The 21,681-nt window shown below is 42.8% G+C and overlaps 1 protein-coding gene across 1 annotated transcript; it reads left to right on the top strand.

Moving 5' to 3' along the window:
* Positions 1-5,617: 5,617 nt before the first annotated feature.
* PLEK (pleckstrin) lies at positions 5,618-20,900 on the top strand. The gene is made up of 9 exons (XM_009707662.1): positions 5,618-5,719; positions 9,456-9,611; positions 12,476-12,657; positions 13,905-13,996; positions 14,718-14,902; positions 16,592-16,696; positions 18,387-18,470; positions 19,678-19,747; positions 20,643-20,900. Exons 1-9 carry the CDS (start codon positions 5,672-5,674, stop codon positions 20,780-20,782), a joined length of 1,062 nt encoding a protein of 353 aa, XP_009705964.1. The 5' UTR covers positions 5,618-5,671; the 3' UTR covers positions 20,783-20,900.
* The last annotated feature ends 781 nt before the right edge of the window (positions 20,901-21,681 follow it).

Here is a 21,681-nt window from a genome sequence, read left to right as displayed (position 1 = left end):
CATAATTCAACTCTCTGCAGGTCTCATTCCCATCTAACAGTTAGAGATGGCTTTTAACCCAGGAGCGAGTTTGTGCATCCTTTCCATTCTTTTGCATTTGTTCTTGTTTGCTCTTAAAACCGCAACATTCTTATGGCTGACGCGGGACTTGGGCCACAAATGTATTTTTTGTTTGATTTGACATTATGGCGGAGTTAATGATTTTGTTAGGAGACTTTCACAGCTACATGTTGCACTGGACCTGACCTTTGTTTTTCTAAACCTGGGATATACACATGGTAGTAAACTGCAGGATTGCTAAGCCAAAGTCAAGATATAGCATTACCTGGCTGCATTTCTTTGTGCATGCAAGTTGATTAGTGAATTAATTTTGTTGTGAACATTAAGCAAAGAATAGATTCTGCTGAAAATTTAACCTCTGAAAAAAAAAAATCCTACTGGATTTGTCTTGATTAGGTATCCAGCTAAGAATAGGCTTCAAAATGTGTCCAGCCAGCCAGGTTTCCACAAAGATAAGGGCAGGGCATGATCCCTGCCTCTCAGAACTGTGTAGGTGATGAGTTTTGTAAGTAACACCCTGCCTTCGATAGCCGTCGCTGGCAGCAGGGACTCCCCTACAGGGAAGTTGTCACACAGTGCAGTCACTGCTTCTCCCACTGAACACTCAAGAGTGAAACAAATGCTATTAAAAAACCCCCCAGCATTTCCCTATGTATGACGAGGTAGCAGCAGTATCAACATTAATGTATGAGAAGAATCCATTGGGTTTGGTGAGTCGCCTACAACCCTTGTATTGTCAAAGGGCACCTACTCAAAGAGCAGTTGCATCTAACCAGGTAGTACCTTGCAGGAGCAACTCATCCCGCAGTGGAGGCCAACACTTGATCAGGAATCATACACTGAACTCCATCGATTTGTTGCAAAGATCTTGGCTGACTTTAAAGGTCCTCAAAAGCAGTCCACCAAAAGTTAGGTAAAATGAATCCCTCCAAACATTGTCAAGGTCAACAATGAATGGTCTTGAAAATATCTTGGAAGTTATCAGACAATCAAGTGGTGTGCACAGGTTTTCAGGTGAGGAAGCAGTTGCTATATATAGACACATATCTCTGCTGCATGTGCATTCCTCCCTGTCTTTTTTTGCACATTGCAAGAGAAATCTCATTTTGTGTTATATTCTGCTGAAACTGCTGCACTTTGTGGTTTGTTAAAAGTTTTGCTTGCAGCACTTCCCACTTCTGGAAGTTTAAATGTAATTCAGTACGAAATCACAGAGGCCTTACACATGGGGAATCTGATAGTATCACTTAAAGTGGTGCGTGAAGAATAATGGCCGTTGCCAGGGATCAGTTTTACTCACCTCATGGGCCAGACATATCATGTTGTAGTAAATTGTGTGTAGCTGAAGACATTGATTGCAATTAGTTTCCTAAGTACATGAGAGGTCAGATCTATAACGAGGTTTTTTTCCCCATATTATTTCTGCCTGAATGATCATCTCTCTCTGGACACAGCTCAGGCTGTGAGTTTATTCCAGACCACTATAGCAAAAAGTGGCACACATGAGGGAGAACTAAAAAAGCTTCATATTATGGATTATGTGTGCATAGGCTGAGTAACTGTTTTACCACGTGAAAGTGAAATGTGGTGAGAGTACGATGTTTATGAAGAAAGAATTTTAAATGTAGGCATTGCCTTTCCTTTTATCGATCTGATAACTTCACATGCGTTAGTGCATTTACTTATCTGATCCTGCTAGATGCTCTTTATCAGTATAGATCAAGAGGAGGGGTTGCCTTTGCTAAGTCTTTCTGGGACGTTAGTTTTGTTGCTGCCCTCCTCAATGGCCCTGACCAGCCTCACCTGGGGCCTCCACCCACGCCTCTTCTCATGGGCCCTATTTCAGCTCAGCCCTGGTCCTTTAGTCCCTTCCTGAGTCAAGCTTAGGAGTGCTAGTCTCCAGCTCTGCCACAGACATAACCATGCCCTTCCAGTCCCCATGGGGATTTTGTGTGGGTCCCAGCCCTCAGGCTGCTGCATGGTTACTTGATATTCTGTAGGGAGCAAAATCCCTGCAGGAAGAAGTAGGCAGTGTGGTTTTGCCAGGAGCACAGAGCAAATGTGCTGATGTTTACAAGATTCAAAGCTAAATAGATCATCATAGACTTAGGACAAGGTCCCAGTTCTCCTAAACCACAGCAGTAATTTATTTCCAGGAACAAAAAGATAAATTTGTGTCCATTCCTCTATTCTCTACACCTACATTTGAGGGCTGGGCATTGGAATCTTTAATGTCTTTGTGAAGTGCAAAACTGCCTTTTTTTGTGGGTTGGTTTTTTTTTTTGGTTTTTTTTTTGGTTTTTTTTTTTTTTCAGTCCTGCGGCTTCCCAGCCTGTTGTCTGGAGTTAGCAAGGTACATTAAGCTAATTCCCTTCCCTTGGGGCAGGAACACTGCAGCACTCCCCTGTGCCCTGGTGAACCCTTAGTGCTTTTGAAGGGAGTGATGAGCTCCCATAAGTGAGCTGCAGCCAGCACACTCAGCTATTCTCATCTCTCTTTTTCTTCCCAGAATGAGGGAAGTCTTCTCATGCTGCAGCTTCGTCCACCAAGACTTCTGTCTTGCGCCTAGGCCTTCCCTGCTGCGGATACATGACCTGCACGTATCGCTGATGGGGAACTACTGCAGGGGAGAGGTGAGTGTGTCACAGGTGAGGTTGGATGCATGCAATGAAAAGTCAGAGCTAATATGCAGATAAGCCCTGGCCTGTGCTTTGTGCTGGTCCAATTTGTCTAGAAAACATTCTGGAGAAATCCATTAGGTCTCTTGACTGCACCCTCTCAATATGATCTCTCTGTGCATGCTAATATGCCAACTGCATAAGTTTTTCAGTCTTACCGTTTATGCAGGCCTTCCCACTTAAAGTTAATACACTAATCCTGCTGCATAGGTCCACAATAATTAAATATATAAAATATGCCTTGAGGTCAGAACAAGATGGTTCATCTATGACAGCCAACCCACAGCACTTAAATTCCAAGGTGATGTGGACAATACCTGCAGTAGTCTTTTCATGCTTGCTCCTCTTTGATTCCTTTCTTAACACAGTGCTAAATTTGGAAATGTTCCGGTTTTGAGTTTCTTCTTGAGAAGTGGATGCAAAGCTCCAATCTCTCATTTGCTAAAAATAGCAATATATGTGATTCCATATGGAGTGAATTGTGCTGAGACTTGCACCTGCCAGCTCTCAATTTAATACTGCAATTCTTTTGAGACCTCTGTGCAGAACTGAAGAAAAGGTTTTACTGAACTATAAGCTGGACCGAGTCTTTATCGCCTTTGCAAACCACTTGTGTATGTTATTTTTGCCATGTAGACAATCATTTTGAACATATAGCATTTAATTTAATTTCCCCTGGAAATGCAGCTTGATTTGCTAGGGAGATGCATATTTATGGAGAACTCATGTGCTCTGCTACAAATGGAGTGGGCTTACAACGCAGCAAACATGTTTGAAGAACAGCTATACAAGGGCTAGTAGAGCAGGGAAGCTGATGTAACAAGCTGAGAAACTGCCTGTCTTCCTTGCAGCTGACGCATTTATTTGTAAAGATATGGTTCCAATTTTCAGTGTAATCGCCCATCAGTCTCTCAGCTAGATCCCTTGCTCAGATAAATGTGGTTGATCTGCTTTTTTTTTAAAATACTTGCAGCAGTGGACCCTGAAGTAGCAGAAAAAACCCCAAATTTTCTGAGGAAATACAGCAGCAAGATCTCCTGTACGAGGACAGATCACTTGCCAGTAAACTGAGCTGAGATATTCATCTCTATTGCAGATTGTGCTATTGTGACAAATGCTGGTAATCCAGCATCGCGCACCTTTACCTACTTCGGACAGAAATGGGTAAGTTATAGCAGGTTTCCACAATGCAGGTTACTTTCTCTTTCTGCCAGACAAAGCTCTATCCTCCCCTCTGTGGAGAGCTAGAAGAAATACAGCTCTTCCTCTCTCTTATGCCTGGTGCTGCTCTTTAGGAATGGCTGCACAAAGAAGACGGGCATCAGCAGTCCAGGCTGCCCCTCACACCTGCCATGGCCACTCTATGGTTAAGGACCATTTTGCTTCACGTGAGTGATTTAGCTGATCAGCACATTCCTGCCTGGGGGAAGATGCAGTGCTGAATCCCTGGTGGTGATGTGTGATAAATGAAACCAAGCCTCGGTGTTAAGAAAAAGATTGTTCCAGACACGTAAGGCAGAAGGGCAAAATGAATAGCTGAGCTTTGAAGATGAAATAGAAACAATATGGAGAAAAGAAGTGTTATAAAAGTAGTTGTTTCCAGCTAATATGGATGGAGGTAATTTTATGCTTTGGCACTGAGTTGCTTAAGTACCTAATGGTAAATTCTGGAGTCATTGGCTTGGTGCCACTGTGTCTAGAGTTGCATTTAACGCCTTCAAGGGCTTTTCATGCAGGTAAATAAGAAACTGAGCTTTTGCAAAATTGTGGAGTCAGCATCCTTTTCTGTTCACATTAAACCACTTTTTAGTATAAGGTCGTATAGGTGTTCTGTTGAAGGGGATCTGTCCCTGGATGTTTCATATCATCAATTTATCATGCAGGGCCCTGTCATCCTGACTCAGCACAAAAACTGAACCAGCAGGAGCAGGTGAGCAGGAAAACCTGTGGAAAGGCTGCCTGCAGGGAGGAAAATGCTGGCAGATTCTTTTGTCTTTGCTCCCTATAAGCCCTTCCAGCTGGGGAAGAGGTTTGCTTTCCTCAGGTCTGAGGGGCAGCAAGATAGAGACAGAAGGAAGAGGTAACTGTGAGCCAGTTCTTGGTCTCTAATGCTCGCCCCAGGCTCTGTAGCATTATGGCCTCGAGGTAGCTATATGAGGAGGAGGGATTATGACTCTGGTATATATCAACTTTTTGAAAATTATGGGTTTGCCATATATTTAAGCAAATACAGTCAAATTATGTCTGCAGCAAGTAAAAGATGCTTGTAGAAAGTGACATTCTGCGGTGCTTTGTGATGTGCTGGTGTAATCCATTTATGCCTATTTGACAGCTAACCTCTTTGGGAGGCCTCAGCATCAAACTCCAAAACCTGATCAAGTTTGATAAACAAATTTCTTGTATCAGCAGAGGGTGCCATTAACCAAGTAAGGGCCCTCCAGCTCACTGCCAGACCCCATGTGCTCACCCACTGAGAGTCAGACTTCAAAGACAGGATAAAGTGACAGAACCAGTGAGTTGGAAACCTGTCTCTGAGATCCTTTTGGCATGCACCAAGCAGCCACACAGTACTCCACACTGTTTGTTCTTTTGCTAGAGTTCATGTATTTGCAGACTGGGCCTAATTTCTTGGGATTGGGCACTAAAATGCTTATTTAATTTCCCAGGACTCTATCATCAAGGCTGGCTGTATTTGATAAAATTGAGTGTTTAATCAGGCTGTTGCCTGTTCTGTCAAACTATAAATACACACGTGCTTCTGCGTCTTCCCCTTGCTCTGTAAGAGGAAATGGGCTTGTTTTCATGTGATTAGCAGGCAGAGGAACTTGTGAATATGACACAGCTGTACTGTAAAAACGCCAGCCCACAGACTTTGCTGTCAGAGGAATTTAACTGGCAGCGCTGATAGACCCGAGAGCAGGATTCCCTGAGACATGGAGCGAGAACCGATGCGCATAAGGGAGGGTTACTTGGTTAAGAAGGTAAGCGGGCAGTTTTGGACTGAGTGGAGGAGGAAGCTAACTCTGAATAGGTTGGGGAGGTGTGGGGAAACATGCTTCAGTTTCAGTTATTAAAAAAAGGATAATCTTTTCCAAAAAGAAGAAGCAAATGAGCAGAATTCCTTGAGCAGTAAAACAATGTGGTGTTAGTGATGATAGAGGTACTTGCTAGCAGTTATCTCATCAGAATACTGTATAAGGTATTTTGCATATATCTCAGATGTACCTTTGGATCAAAAGATTTGTATTTTTATTAAGTAACCTAACACCCTTAGTGGAAGCTTGGCAAAACAGGTAACAGCTTGAAATGGCCACAGCCTACTCGATTGCATTTAATCGCCGAGTTAAACATCAAGGAAGCATAGTGAGATTAAAGAGGGCAGATCACCTTGGCCTAGAGACAGCATGTGGGGCCGTGGCCACTTCCCTTCTTTGGGAAGGTAGTTGCTGCCCCACAGCAACCTCTGCTCTGGAGTCTTTTGTGGTAGAGCCCATAGGATAAGCGCTTGACTTTCATTTAAATCCTTAGTGAGATCAGCCTGTCTTAAAGCAGCCAAAGTAAACAGTGTCAGTCCTGGAGCAAGAGAGAAGCGCTTTCCTGTGGTGTCTCTGCTCATCAAAATGAGAATTTCACTCATTAGAACAGCTGGCTGGAGGGATCTCTAATCTGGGACTGAGGCCACTCCTCAGTCTTATTTCCACTGACACTGAAAGGAAGTTCATAAAGTAATTGCAACGCTGCAGTGATGCTATCATGAGGAAGGAGAGAGATAAATTTGTCCTGTGCAGATTGTGTATCTCTAGTTCCGATGGCCTGATATATACAGCAAGTGGCTCACAATCTATATTCCTCCATGACAGAGGAATGGCTGGAAACATAGACACTGGGACAATCCCAAACTGTGTGTCTGGCTGGATATGCTGGGGAAGAGATGCCTACAGACGTGCCAGTGTCAGTCCCTCACGTTCCTGTGGGTGCTGGGTCCCCCCAAAGTCTCCCTGTGCAGATAGTACTAAAGTTGCTGCTGGGTGCTGTTGCAACGGCAACAGGGGAAGTGGAAATTGTGCCTGTTGCCTAGATCCGCCTCGGAGGTGGTTCTGTCCTTACAGAATTGAGCTTATGCTGGTGGTGAGGAGCAGCAGTGTGCTGGAGGAAGGGCTGGAGGGCAAAAGGAGCAGAAGATTCAGATCAGATGGGTACTAGCTGTTTGAAACAGTGAGGCTGCCATGAATTCCACAGCCAGGGCTTCCAGTGAGGATGAGCATGCTCCTGATTAATCTTACCTGCTAATTACATACTCTCTTCCTCTCCTTTATGCCTGGAAAGTGAAACCAAGGATTTGACCTCCCAAAGGAGTCATCCATGCAACCACAGCTCTCTCTGCAGAGAGTGAAGGCCATTTGTTACGAACTTTCTCCTCTTGGTATTTACATTAGGCTGGAGAAAATGCTGTGCTTGGGAGTCAGTGCTTTAGCTGGGACAATGTGACTTCCAGTAAATGTGGGTTCAGACTTCAGTGTTGATTTAGATCAGCTTAAACCTCTGTATATTTTGGGGAGCTTGTGTCATCTTCTGAGCATAAGAAACAGCTAACTTTCTAATCTTGTAGTGCTGCAGATGTTATAAAAAGAAATTGTTTCTACCAAAGGGAAGTTGCATGTGTTTTGTTTTTTTTTTAGAGTGGTTAATGATTTCAGAGAGCAGTTGAAGGAACAACCGTCTGTATCTGCAGTCTTTGGAGTAGGCGTGACAATTTGATTTTTAGTCCAGGAAAATCAAATCCAGCATCCTACTTGCTTGTCTTTCATGAGATGTTTTAGATGAGAACAATGTGACCATGTTTGGGTTTGCTGATGGTGTGGATCTGAGACTGCCAGTCTTAACAGTGCTCCGCAGTGGCTTCCATTGGCAGAGCATGTCAGAGCCTGGTCTTCAGGAAGTTCTGGACTTGCCTGTTTATGGGCAGAAGTATTATAACCTGTGGTAAACCCACAAACAAAAGGAAATTGCAGCAGTTTTTGTCTTGACTCATCATCTTAATTGATTTCTTAGCAGAAAATCAACAAGCAGGTCAATTTGGGCTCTCAAAAAATGTTAAATTCTTATGGCTTGTTCAAAAAGAAAAAAAAAAAAAAACACAAAAAAACCAAAAAAACCCCACCAAAAAAAACCCCAAAAAACCCAGCAGTGAACCCATATGCGGTACCCAGATGAGACTCTTTTTCTGTCGTTCCCTGTTTTGCTGGATTTCCAGAGAAACCCCAGGGCAGTGAGTTTCCTTTGGAAGGTAGCATTCATTTCTGGGGCACCTTCTGCTTCCAATGAGGGCTGCGGAGGCTGGAAACACGTCCTGCTCTTAATGAGATCTCAGCTGACAGTTTTCCCTCCCCACCCTGTAATTGACCACAGGGTCTGATTCAGAGTGCAAAAAGCCTTTCTTGGAAGGTAGGGCAGCAAAAAAGGACATGACAGACAAAGGGTTCATTTGGAGAATTAAAAAAAAAAAAAAAAAAAAAGACCCAGCATGTTTTTTTATTCCCTTCACTCCTGCAGAAATACAAAATGCAAATGTAACTACCTCTGCCCAGCTCTCAGGTTTAACAAATCAAAAGAAGCCATTTGCACAGCACAACGCTGGCTGCCTTGCTTCTGTCTGCAGCTTTAGTGCTGCTCAACCACCATGGTCTGAGGAGGACGAGGATGCTGTGAATGGATTTGTAGGAGGCAGGGGATAGATTTAGGTCTCTCTTTGTAACAGAAAGAGCAAGGGAAGCTAAAGTTTTTGAAGAATGGCCTCTGGTTTGGGGCCCACAAATGTTGGTTGTGCTTTGATAACTCTTCAGAGGAAAACTGTTGGTATTCAGCATATCTAAATGTTCATTTGACTGAGCAATAAGTCACTTGGGTATCTGGGATTGTGACCACTTTTGAAGCTGGTTGCAGGCAGGACCAGAGAGGTCATCTAGCTAGAGTGCAAGAGTTTTGGTAATTCTAGCGGTTAATCATGCTCAAGATGGAGAAACAGGTCATTCCTTTCTGAGTCCCTGAAAGTTTTGCTGTGTGTTTCACTATATGTAAGATCCAGCCCCGTCTTTATCTCTGTATTTCTTGCATCTAAGAGCTGTGTTTCAGGAATAGGAAGTAAAAGCTTTAAAAGATGAAATTAAGCACTTCAGTTCCTCACCACAGCAGCTGGAGATCTGCAGCCTCAGGCCCTTAAACTATTCATTACTCTTACAGTTTGTTCTTATATGTCTAGAAATCCTCTGAGATGTGTGCTTTCTTATCAGACAGCCAAGCCTCGATGACTGACTGTATTGTAGCATTAAGTTCAAAATATAGCACAGGATGCCCAAGTTAATGAGACAGTCCTAATGTGCCAGTTCATATCCAGAAATTTTGAGGATTATTCATAATATTGCCACTATGACATCTTGAAGACAGTGGTTGGGACTAACTGATACTGAAAGGCAACACCTGCTGGGGCAGGCGGTACGATTTTGGAAAAACTTAAGGCTGGGGTGACTACAAGGGGAAATTAATGGTGGTCAGAAGAATAACAGTGTTTTTTAACTGCATAGTAAGATGGGTGCGGTTGTGGTATGTTCCCCTTGAGACACTAACTATAGTTATTTTAGCGTCAGTCAGACACTCCCTGAAAGGTCATATGAAGAGTGATTTATTGAACATAATATACACAGTGATTTATTGATGCAGGGCAGCATGTTTAATACCTGGAAGCCAATGTGGGTTGTGCTCTTAGAAGATGGAATTGAATTCTACAAGCGGAAGGCTGACAACAGCCCCAAAGGGATGGTCCCACTAAAAGGAAGTTCTATTAACAGCCCATGCCAAGATTTTGGGAAAAGAATGGTAAGTACTTTTTTGGTAACAATGATTGACAGGATATTTATAGTCCTGGAGGCACCAAAGAGGCAAAAGACTGGTGGTTACAAATTCCTTACACTCATCCCAGGGGCGACTCTCACTTGTCTTAGAAGGTCACAAGCAGGCTTAGACTTGTGTAGTATTTGAAGGGTGTGACTGCTCAGGAAAAATTCAGGATACTTCAAGAGAAGCAATTCAGAAAGTGATTTCTTTTAAATGTTTCAAATTTTCTTTAAATCTCTGAGTCTGTCAGAGAGCAGAGCTAAATTATATTGTTGTGAGGACGCTTAGCAGCTGAATGGCACAATTCCTGTATTAAATCCTGTATCTAGCTGCCACAGAATAAAGGTGTGGGAAACTCTTTCATGAGCAATGGAAGCATTTATTTGTTGTCAAAGAGCAACAACATGGCTTGCTCAGACAGGAAGGAGATAAATGCCGTGACACACATGCCCAAGTAAAACTGTATTTCCAAACCTTTTTGTTACTGTTTGGTAACTACCTGACCCCACACACTTCACATTCATGCAATCTGTATTAATCTTAGTTCAAATGTTGCCAACACATTTGGGATCTCTGAGGTTGAGGGTAGTAAGTGCAGAGACTGAGGTCCCGATTCCCAGTAAAACACACAGATAACTATATTCACAAATTCAGGTTCTTGTTTGACAGAAAGTAAGATACAGGAAGATAAATGTACAAGCATACATATTTTGTTACAGAGTTCCTGAAAAATAGTTGTTGGTAAAACAGGATTTCTAATATGAGCAAATAATCCTATCTTTAGTCATTTGTTACTTCATCAACTCAGTTTCCTCAAATAGGCATTATACACCCAGAGGAATTCCTCTGACAAAGGGGTCCCCCAGAATCTGGAAGATTATCCAGTTAGTTTCAAGAAATTTACTGCAAGGATGCCTGACTAAAGATAGTAGTCTCTGAGCATTAGAAAAATAGAAAGAAAGTGTGAGAGTGTGCATGAGAGAGCAAGCTTCACTTTCTCCTATGAGCTCCTATGAACCACGTTCCTACATTATCTAATTAACAAGCCTCAGCACAGCACTCCTTACTCTATACCTGAGGTATAATGCATGAGGAGAAGGGTACTACGTTCAAGAATATCACAGATCCTACATTATAATGGTAGAAATTAATTTTTTCTCACAAAGCATTCCTTTCCAAACAGTTTCATGGGGTTTTGTTTTTGTTTCTGTTTTTTTTAAATCCAACAGCGGCACTGACATCAGTATTAGTTTCTCGTAGTTGCTTGGAAATATCAATAACACATTTAACAATAATGAAAAGATAATTCACCAGCGTATGTGCATTCTACAAAATAGGCAGAGGGGTCTGAATAATCCAATGGATGTCTAGCTTAGTGACCTAGCTTTCTAAAAGCTAAAGTTAAGAGAAAGAGCTTTCCCAGTCTCCTCTGTGTACTGGAAATGAAAAGCCTTCTTTAGCATTTTTCTGTACATTGCTTCTCAGCTCTTCGACTTCGAGAATGCTGATTTTTCTTTTTTTCCCTTTGGTAAAAGTTTGCTTTAATGCTTTGATATTTCATTCTGTTAATCTGGTATGCTAGCATGACTCTTGGATATTGGGATGCGATCTGTCTGTTTGCTTTTCACATGCACTGTGTATTGATTTTCAGGATGTAGCTCTTTACTGCATAATGGAAAAGGTGGGTGTTGCTGGAAACAGGAACAGTGTCAGATAAGATATGGTTACTTTTCTGTCGAAAATGGATTTTTGAGGACCCACTGCTTTGAAAGTTTGAAATCTCTTTCATGAAAGTCGGTGGGACTTCTGCACAATTTCCGGGTGTCAGAATTTTTCCCATTGGCAACAATCTGGAAGATGTGTATTAGGGATGTTCAGAAATGTGCCATTTACAAACGCAGGCTTCAGTAGACTCATTCAGTATTTTGATTTCATTGCTGTAGATTCACCATTCTCTGCTGTTTGAGGATAGTCTCTGCTTTACTTGCCCTCATAAAGCCATGCTCTTTGCTCGCTGTCATTTTTACATGCCTGCTGTATAAGAACCTGTTGTATTTATTCTACCACAAGTACAGAACAAATTACAGTTCCATTCATAGGGAACTATATTTTAGAGGAAGTGGGAACCCTCTTGCCTGAGTAATTAGAACCAGATTTTCTGTGCAAAAGATCACTGGATGAAAATGAGATCAGTGTGAACTTTGTGTTGTGGTTGTTTTTTGTTTTGTTTTTTTTTTTTTTTTTTCTCTCAGGTTAATGTTACTTTTTTCTCCTTAGAACTACCTTTAAAAGATCTTCTCTCATTTTTGGGAAATACAGTTCTTCTGTAATTGCTAGTTTAAATAGGTAGTGATCATAAGCTGTAGCCAAGGATTGGATGTATCACCTCCCTACCAAGGCCTTAAAGGTTTGCTAGGCTGCAGATGTGTTCAGCTGCTCTCCAGTGTGACTGTGACCTTTTCTCTGCTTGTGAATCAGTAGCTGAGCCACATGATGTGGGGTTTTTTTTCCCCCTCCTTCAGACTGCCCACATCTGAACAAGATAAATTTACACCCCCTGTAAGCCTGCAGGGGCTGGGCACTTCACCCTTTTAGCTGTGGTGAACTTCCCAGCAAAAGTTAAAATCAGCTGTATCAGTGTCACTCACCTTGGCTGTACCGACAACGTCGGGATCACTCACAGGGAAATAAAAAAAAAGGAGTCAGTTAATTTAACTGTGGCTCTAAGGCACTTTCCGTAGTCTCTTAGGCACAGGTAGGCTGTATGTTGTGGTCATGCTAGGTTAATCGTGCCCAACTGGCTACACCAAAATAACTTAAAAAAACCCCATCATTTATCATTGCAGTTTGTCTTCAAACTTACTGCGGCCAAGCAGCAGGACCACTTTTTTCAAGCTGCCTACTTGGAAGAAAGAGATGCCTGGGTACGGGATATCAAGAAAGCAATTCATTGCATAGATGGAGGCCAAAGGTTTGCCAGAAAATCCACAAGGAAGTCTATCAGACTGCCTGAAACAATCAACTTGAGGTTTGTTCTCAAAGCTCTTTTACCCCATGTACTTCCATCTGCAGGCAGTGTGCCAGATACATAACCTTGGTGCGGAAGAGCTATGAGCATGTCTGTCCATGCTACCTCTCTGGTTTCACTCGGAGTCCTTTCTGCATGACTAACAGTTTGAGAGCGTACAATGGGGCAGAAATGAGCTAACAATCACAACTGGGAAGATCATTTTTAATACATCATCTTTTACCAAAACATGCTTATTTATCAAAGGATTTTGCTGATAAGGAGACTTTGGAGCACACTGCAGTGCAAAAGGAGACCCCAGCCAAAGTGTGATTCTTCCAGGAGAGGCATTTTTATACAATATATAATTTATTGCAAAAATATTTTAAATATTTTGTTTGCTCTCCAGCGAAGTGCTGATGTTAGCCTAGTTTTTGGGTGATGAGGGGACAGTGGTGCCTGCCAAAAAACTTGAAACTGGCAAAGGGACAAGAAGAGATAAAGGGCACATGCAGGAAGCCATCTGTCAGTACTTTGTAAAATTAAGGACAACTTATTTTTTGCCTCTGAGCAGTAAATATCAAGATACAAATGAGCCTGCAGAGGTCCTTATGAGACAGTAAAACTGCACAGGGCCAAGATCCGACTAAATCTGCCTTTACAGGCTTCAGCAGAGGATCACGCTGACTAACAGGCCAAAGGACTTCACCTGTGACATTTAATACTTGTCCTTCTTGTCATTCCAGAGCTCCAAGGACTTAGAATTCTGAACAAGTGAAAAGCGAGTGGGAGGAAGGAAGTCACACCCAGGTTCACTGAGGTTACTGAGGGCCTCTGAGAACATGCAGGCTTTGGATATATCACAGTGACAGGTTTTCTGCCCAGCCAAGGACCTTTGGGGGAACACAGCACAAAGCAGTGAACTCCCCTATTGGCACCGAGGCTGTGGGGGCCTGTGCAGGTGCCTCAGCAGTGGGTGTTCCTCTGTTCACACTACAGTCACAGCAAGTTGTTCCATTCTCAAAAGACGGGGGTATGGTGAGCCGTTTGTGCACTCCCCCCTCTGCTCTTGCAGCTGTGGCAGTGATGTAGTGAGGCCACCAGGTTTTGCAATGTAAATTTTTCAGGAGATTAAACTAAGCCATGCTATAGCTCTATAGAGCAATATGCCAGCAAAATGTGAAGACCCCGTGAATGGCAATGATAATGTGCGAACTGGCTAAAGCTTTTTATTTGCTAACAGTTTCTGTGGTTCTTTTTATGCACAGTGCTTTGTACCTCTCAATGAAAGATCCTGAAAAGGGAATAAAGGAGTTGAAGCTGGAAAAAGATAAAAAAGTGTTCAATCACTGCTTTACAGGTAAGGAGCTCTTGTTCCTCTTTTCCATACAATAAAGGGAGCACAGGGCTAGGAGGCTAAAGATAGATAAACCAGCTCTGTAGAGCACAGAGAAATTTGAGAAGAAAACCTAGCAGATGATTTCTTGACCAACACAGGAGGTGCTCAAAGGATGAAGTTATGGCTCTGGTAAGCAAGAGAGGAGGAAAAAATTTAACCAATGCCAGAAAGATTGAAGTAGATCTTTTTAGAAAGTTGCGTTAAACACTTAACTCCAGAAGAATTACTCGTTTCTGAATTTTTCATCAACAAACTGTGTCACGTTGTAATTCCTATCCTGCTCCAAGTCAAATCTGTGGGTGCTAGAGTCGACAGTCACCCTGTTTCGACAGCACTGTCAGTAACGTAGCAGCCCGGAAGACTGCCTTCTCCAGGCTTGGCTGTCCTTTGTACTTCCCCAGTCACTGTCCCTGAGGCTTCCCAGCTCAGCCCTGCATCCCCTCCCAGCTCTCTTCTCCCTCAGGTACAGTGTTCAAGAGTTGTCCTGGCCCCTGCCATCAGTCGGATCGGCTGTACCTCACTGGATGACCCAGGCACCTTTCCAGATTAGCTCTCTGCGTTGTCACTAAGAATATCTTTCAGATTGATGAATAGATGGAGTAGGCTTGTTGCCTGTGTATTTTTAGGCTTTTTCATGTCTGTCTTGATTTGTGGCTGATATTGTTTGTTCCTTTGTAACCAGGCACCTCTGTGATTGACTGGCTGGTGTCTAGCAACTCCATTCGAAATCGCAAAGAAGGTCTCATGCTTGCCTCTTCCCTCTTGAGTGAAGGCTACCTACAGCCTGCAGGGGATACGTCCAAGGCTGCTGCCGAGGGACTGTCAGACACCCCCTTCTTAGATCTCACTGATGCCTACTATTACTTTGTGAGTGTGGTATTCTGGTGTTTTTTTTTGGTTTTTTTTTTTTTTTTCTTGTCTCAGACTCACTGATGCTCTGCTTTGCTCAGGCTTATTGTTGGGTTTCTTAAGTCCTGGAGGAAAGATTGTACAGAAATTGAGAGATCCGTGTTAATTGTCTTTCTGTACGTAATACTCAGAATGAACTGGCTCACTTTGATATTTGTAAGCAGGAAATTTTTTTTCTGGCACCCTTCTGAGTGTGAACTGTGTGCTGAGATCAGGCTGAGTTATTTTTAACTGAAACTTTGTTCCTGGTAATTTCACCAGTGACCAGACTTTAGCCATCAGTTCCCCTGATGATTCTGTGGAAGGGAGGAGAGTAGTTCATTATAACAGGGCTTCTCGGAGTGGCACAAGCTACAAACCCATTTTTGTGCAGTGTGTGTGCACACTCACACACAGTTTGCCTGTGAGAAAAGATGCAAAAGTTTTTAATATTCCCCGATAACACCTGTCCTGGATAGCTTACCCAACCTTTTCAATTGCTTGCTTCATATTCTGTGGATTGATTTGAAGAACTTGCAATACCACAAGCACAGTCAAATACTGTTTTTAAAGATGTTTGGCTTATGAACTTAAAGCTAACAAAAAAGTTTGACTTCTGTCGGGTAAAAATGCTTGAATAGTACAATTCTGTTTATATTTACCACATAGAATCACTTGACTTCAGCAAATATGATTCTCCCACTACTTCATTTGTTTTCCTAGAATGTGTCTGTGGTAGGGAGACTTTACCTGTGCAGCAATGGAAGCAGAGACACTGCTGGGGAGGGCAGCCTTGTGGCCACCACAGTTCCTGGCTACCTGGGATGCTTCTCCTAGCAGCCCATGTGCACTCTGCTCACTTTCAGCTTATTTCTAGTTTGATTCAATACCAGTGTGGTGTGGGCAGGTCACAGCAGGTCAATGTCTGACTTGCTATCCTGCAAGAAGGCGGCACAGACTTTTACTCTAAGCCATATGAATGATTACCTACATTTACATCATTTGAACAGTGTAAGGTTTCAGTAATTAGCATCACAATTTATCTGGTGTGAAATGGATGTGATGCCTGGATCCTGAGACAGCCTATGCTCAGTGCACACATCACAACATCACAGCTATAGAAAACAGCGAATTAAAAAAAACTAGGGCCAGTTCTTGTTGTTGGAGAAGACAGCCAAGATGGAGTATTTCTTCTTCCCAAATTCTAGATGGTTGTGATGGATGGAGGAAGAGGGAGGACCTGCTGGGTGCAGGGATAGCCAGCCTGGAGCGTATTGGCTGTGCTGGCATTGCTTCATATGAACTGCTGCCTGTGCATTTAAAAACCTGTGACATCATGGGATCGAGGCAGCCTGTCCATGATGGAGGCAATATGACACCAAGAATCATGGAGGATGGAGGCACTGACATATACACAGATGCTCCAGCTCTCTTCAGATGCCCTGAGAGTCAGTTGTGTAGTCCTACCTTATACTGAAACGCTTCCATGGTGACTTGGAGAGCTCCTCAACTTCACGGAGAAATCTTTCCAGTAAAAGGGTTGATTTTTTTTTTTTTGGGGGTGGCAAAAAACAGGGTGGAGGGAAGCCAAAGAGAAGCCAGATTTGTACATGTACATAAACATGCAGCAGCTGTGTAACTTTGGAATTTTCTCTTGTGGTCATGCAGCCAGACAGTGGGTTTTTCTGCGAGGGAAATTCTAGTGATGATGATGTGGTCCTGAAAGAAGAATTCAGAGGCATAGTAGTCAAACAAGGATGTTTGCTGAAACAGGTCAGTATTGCACGTGTTCCATCCTGTTGTGGGGATGATGTTGCATGGATACAAGATTACTCTTTTACACCTAGAAGCTTTAGAGAAGAGAGAAACTAGCCTGTGCCATCTCCACACTTGACAGGTTTCATCTCTGTCCCTCTTGCCTTTGCACAAACAACGCTTGTTGTAGCATGGCGACAGAGCTTTGCCCAACGTTGCAAGGTTTATTGCTCTTATTACGAAATAAGACAGTTTATAGTTTAAGAGTGCTAAAGCAGGAGATGTGACAAGTCATTGGTACAATGCAGAACTGAACTCAAGTAAAAAGGCCACCATCCAGTGTCCCTTTGGACACACAACTGGATTCGGTTGCCAGTTTTCCCAGGCTTTTTGAGCATAGCTGAGCAAAGAAGTCCTTTCAGTCAGTAACGTTTGATCCTGCCCCATCTGTAAGACAGAAGAGAACTGTATACCTTCCTTTCCAGCAAAACTTTAAGCAATACTGTGAACGTCACGGTAAGAGCCTTACTTTCTGAGGCCATTGCAAACGGATATTAGTGAACTGAAGGCAAGACCAGGATTCTTCAATGAATAGAATAGTTCAGTTGGAAGGTACCTACAACGATCATTTACTCCAACCACCTGACCACTTCAGGGCTGTCCAAAGGTTAAAGCATGTTATTAAGGGTGTTGCCCAAATGCCTCTTAAACACTGACAGACATGGGGCATCGACCACCTCTCTAGGAAGCCAGTTCCAGTGTTTGACCACTCTCTCTGTAAAGAAATGTTTCCTAATATCAAGTCTGAATTTCCACTGTTAAGTAGCTCCCTTGGGAGTCTAAGAACTTTTTGGTGGTGCTCACTTGTATTTTTCTTGCTCAGTCAGATTACTCAAAAGCAGTGGAAGAAATTAGATACGTGTCTTTCTGCCAACTTTTACCCTGTTACATTCACCTCTGCCTAGTTAGTAACAGCTTCCTTGCAAACAGCATAGTTAATTGAGAAATTACTATTTTGAAATGCTGAGAGGAAGTGATTCATGACAGTCTTCCACCAGTGTTAGACTACATTTGGTCACCCTCAGTGAGTTGTGGATCATTGCTTAGAAGAGTCACTTCTTCTGCTGAGAATGCCTATTTCCAAGACTGAAATGATGGGTGGGGAAAATCTAGATGTGCTGAAAGCAATGAGGCATCTACATCCATCTTGGAAGGTGGTGTTATTTCTGCTTGAGCTTCTCAGCCGTGAACTCTCTCCAGGGTGCTTGAGCCACGTAAGCATTTTTTGTTGTTGTCTTTGAAGGAAGAGAAGAACCTTCAGCTCATTCTTGTCAATAGTCAAGGTACCTTCCTGCAAGACATTTCACAGCCATGTTTTCTGGCAAGCATTTAAGCCCAGATCTCACAGACCTCATGTGAATGTCATAGCTACCAGGCCATGAGATGTGTTTAGGGAAATCTCCCATGTTGAAGCTGTTCTACTTTGTACAAAAATAAAAAGACAAACTAGTATGATAGCCCAGTTGTTGCGCAAAACAATGAGATGCAGAAAGCTCAGATTCAAGTCCTACTCCAGTGAATATTTCCTGTCCAAAATACTCATCTTTTTCCCTTTTGTATTTGCCTGTTCTCTCATGTGTGGGTAAGCTGACTGTAAACACTTGCAGGCAAAGCAGTTCAAGACATTCCTGTTTTAAAATTTTCCTAGGGACATCGGAGGAAGAACTGGAAAGTCAGAAAGTTTGTTTTAAGAGAGGACCCTGCATACCTTCACTACTATGATCCTGCTGGAGTAAGAGACATTTGATCAACTTTGGTTTATTTCCCTGTTTGTTTTAAAGCTGCCTTCCTGTAGAAATATCTGGATGGAGTATTTGCATGGAAATGTGTGATGAGGAAGACCAAGCAGGACAGTGGGGCTGTTTGTGAGAGCGCTGCCTGGCCACCCTCTGGAAAAGCAGAGGGAAGGATGGTTTCTGGGGTTGCCAAGTTGGGGTGGCAAGTGCCACCCAGACCTGGGAATGGGCAGCACTGAACTGTGCTCTCACTTCTTATCTGTGATTAATTAGAATTAATGTGTGCTCTCACGTCATTAAAATGAACGAGGTCATAAGCTCCAGTGAACACAACACAGTCACTTTGCAGTTTATAATCGAGGTATTTTCTGTGTCAGGCTGTGACATGGTATTCCATTTCTTGTGTAATTCTAAAAGGCTAAACTCTGCCCTAAGAAAGGAAGAGGCATTGCCGCTGACAGAACTTGCCTCACAAAAGCTGGCATTCATGTAGATTCATGTAGCCCACAGGTTTTATTTCGTCCTGCATTGCTGCAGGAGCAGTGCCGTGGTGTTGTGAGTTACAGGTGCTTTATGCCGTGCCTGTCCCCCTTGGCAGAGGGCAGCCTAGACATCTTGGAGAATCAACACTGAGAAGTTTTTGACCTCCCTGTTCCCGGTTTGCCTTTCCCGCTCCTGGCTTCCCCTCCCAAAGGGCTAAGGTGTGTCAGCGTGTAGGGGCTGCTTCTTTCAGGCTTATGCCAATAAAAATGCATCTTCACCTGTTCTTTGACTATTAGAGTCTTGAAGTGCATGAGAGGCCAGATTGTAAATAAGGGCATAGCTGCACCTGCTGTTTGGTAGGAATACTTTAAGATCTACTCTTTTTCTAAGTAATCTTTTTCTATTCATTGTGACATCAAAGGAAAAGTTATAGTTGGCACAAGGCTAATATTCTTCATGTACCTTTTTTCAGGACATGCTAAATACTCTGCAGATCCTGAATTTCAAATCCCAAAAGAGATTTCCTATTTATTTGCGGGTCTTTCCCCTACCACACCCCCCACCTTCCATGTCACACACAGACTGAAGATCCCCTGGTTTTCCAGGTGACTTACTATGTCAGCAAATGTTTTTGTCTCCATTCTGGAGTTGTAGCCAGATATTAACATGTGAACAGTTTCAGAAATGTTGTATTTCATTTTGATTTCATGTCCTCACCAGGGAGAAGAACCACTAGGAGCAATTCACTTGAGAGGCTGCGTGGTGACAGCAGTGGAAGATATGCCAGACTGTAAGGAACCATATTGAATGAGCTGTGTAATAAGTTTTTGGTACATTCTTTCAATCTGCCTGAAATCACAAGTGGATTTTACTCAAAGGCAATCTATATGCAATGATTTGGCAATTCTTCTAGTAACTAGGCTCTCTGTTGCCATCTTAATTACTGGAGAAGGATACTGTGGTAAAGGTAGCAACAGGGAATCTTGTGTTTTGTCAGTTGTTTAGAGAAGACTTGTCAAAAGGATGATGCCATCCCTATGTTAAGATAACTGGCCTTAGTCGAAGTAAGCTGAGTTTGCTCTTTTTCGTTGATGAATTTGGGACGGAAGCTTTATGTTAGAAATGGCTATGCCAACAAATTATTACTGCTCACGTTCTGTTCCCTCCCAAAACTAGAAGCTGTGGGAACAGCAATGGTTAAGCGTTGCTGTAAGGACCAAGAAACACTCATTCTATGCATTCTCCTCTCCACGGGAGCAGCAGACTATCGTACAGAGCAGGAAAGTCTGTTGGCATCTCAGCACCTGTGTAGGCTGTGCTGGCAGACATGAAAAGAACCAGAGATTCTGGATGTGATGTGAACTTAAACATCTTGGTTTTGTAGCTGCAAGGCATGGGAGGGTTTGGGGAATATGAACTGTCTGCAGGATTGCAGATCCTTCCATGATTTGAGATCAATTAACCTCTGAAGGTGGCTCCTAAAGGTGAACTGTGCAGAACTCATGGGTTGTTCCTCCAAGAGGGAGACCTATCTTATGGACCCAGTCTTGCAATCTGTTTGCAAAGGCCTGATCAGGCACAGCTGTAGAAAGGAAGGAAATCCACTTACAGTGTGTAAAGGAAGGAACATTGTAAATACAAGACTTTATTCTCTCGTAGCTGACTTCCTTATTTCTTCCCTGTAGCCAAGAAGTATGATGTTGACAACATCCTCTTTGAAATCATCACAGCAAATGAAATCCACTATTACTTGCAAGCAGCCTCATCCACAGAGCGTACAGAGTGGATCAGAGCAATTCAGGCTGTTGCTAGGACTGGAAAATGAAGATGATCTGCCAGCGAGAAGACAGACAACTGGAATTAGTTACTCAAAACAACACAAGAATGTTAGCATTTCACTGAGAAGAAGCAAATACGATCCAGAAAGGCATCCTAAGGCTTGTGGGTTGGGGGTGAGAGCAGGTCGTAAGTTTCAATTTTATAGTGGGCACTAACAAACTAACATTTTTCCACTCGCATTATAGTAATATTTTACTAAATGATACCATAGAACATGCCATATTAGTGTGTGCTGCTTAGAGTAACCAGTCTATGTTGGGAAAGTTTGTACCTTATACCTTGCCCTGCTGCCGTAGCTGATAGTGAGCATTTCCCCATTAACAGGGGACAGAGTCATGTCACTGAGTGTGAGGAACTCAACTAGTCACCTACTGTTCAGCCTCTGTTGTGTTTCAGTATCTTCAGACATTTCAAAGTCTTCCCAAGACAGACTTTACACTTTCTTCTTTACCAGATCTTTTTACTGCTCGGTCACCTATACAAGTAATGCCATAGATTTAAGGAAAGCGAGCAACTCGCTTGGAAACCTGATCCACTCCTTTATAATCCTTCAGTGTTAAGGAAGGGAAGAGTGCAGGCAACTATGGAAACACCATGCAGAAATCAAGTACAACTCAATGACAGCGGTATGAGGAAAAGTCTCTTCCCACAGTATTTCAAACATGAAGTAATCTCTGTTCAACTTGTTTATCACCTGATTTTGACCATTGCTAAATTTCTCCACAAGAATCTGCTCTAGGACCATAATTTCCCTTCATTTAGGTCTCCACAGCAGTTGTTAGGGTGTCATGTACTGTTGATTTGACCTATATTTGAATTAAAAATCTTACAGGAGAAGGGAAAGGATCCATGGGTTACTTGAACTATTGACTGAAGTGGTTTTGT

The sequence above is a fragment of the Cariama cristata genome, unplaced genomic scaffold (genome assembly GCF_000690535.1).
Source record: "Cariama cristata isolate BGI_N322 unplaced genomic scaffold, ASM69053v1 scaffold31149, whole genome shotgun sequence".
NCBI lineage: Eukaryota > Metazoa > Chordata > Aves > Cariamiformes > Cariamidae > Cariama > Cariama cristata.
This window is presented reverse-complemented; position numbering and strand designations above follow the sequence as displayed.

Bases quoted from the DNA above. Each gene is read 5' to 3' on its own strand.
- PLEK (XM_009707662.1), top strand. From the start codon at position 5,672: ATGGAGCGAGAACCGATGCGCATAAGGGAGGGTTACTTGGTTAAGAAG. The intron at 5,720-9,455 runs GTAAGCGGGCAG...TTATTGATGCAG, and splicing joins AGGGTTACTTGGTTAAGAAG to GGCAGCATGTTTAATACCTG. The intron at 12,658-13,904 runs GTTTGTTCTCAA...TTTTATGCACAG, and splicing joins CCTGAAACAATCAACTTGAG to TGCTTTGTACCTCTCAATGA.